General features: G+C 37.5%; 1 protein-coding gene across 1 annotated transcript; it reads right to left on the bottom strand.

Annotated features, from left to right (window-relative positions):
- Positions 1-43: 43 nt before the first annotated feature.
- On the bottom strand, positions 44-418 carry LOAG_16297 (hypothetical protein; the record flags this gene model as incomplete). The annotated part of the gene is made up of 1 exon (XM_003151785.1): positions 44-418. One exon carries the CDS (start codon positions 416-418, stop codon positions 44-46), a length of 375 nt encoding a protein of 124 aa, XP_003151833.1.
- Between the last annotated feature and the right edge of the window lie 132 nt (positions 419-550).

The raw sequence follows: 550 nt of genomic DNA, 5'->3' as shown, positions 1-550 counted from the left end.
CCATATCTGTTCAATCTGGTCCATGTAGATTTGCGATTCCTTGTTATATTCGCAGTTGCTTGAATTTATAAGACTCGTCATTTCTGTTTCCTGTATCACTATCTTGCGCCACTTTCCGTTTGCCGCCTTCGACCACTTCTACTTCTGTTTCCATAATCATCCATCCTGGTGGGTGCTTCATGGAATTACGAATGACTACATCTGCAATCCCTTCCACACCTAATAATACATATGGTTTTCCCCATTTACTTTCAACTAGTTGCTCTCTTTCATTGTTTATTACATACGGTATCCGTTCGAGTATCGAATCAACAATTTGTACTTGGATATTCTTCACATTCTCGGACAGTGTTTGAACTCCGAAGGTTATCTTTCGGTTTTCATATTTCCTTGTTTCTACCATTCCTGCTGTTAACATTCCCACACTTGGTGATGTTTTAAATTCAATTTGCTTACCATTGATTCTGTAACATAGTTACAATTACTTCCTGTATCGAAGAAAATTAAAGTCTTTGATGTTTTTCTTGGTTCCTTCGGATTGATTAGTCTT

This window comes from Loa loa (assembly GCF_000183805.2).
Source record: "Loa loa unplaced genomic scaffold supercont3.5522, whole genome shotgun sequence".
NCBI lineage: Eukaryota > Metazoa > Nematoda > Chromadorea > Rhabditida > Onchocercidae > Loa > Loa loa.
The sequence above is the reverse complement of the archived record's forward strand: the minus strand, read 5'-3'. Positions and strand labels throughout refer to the sequence as shown.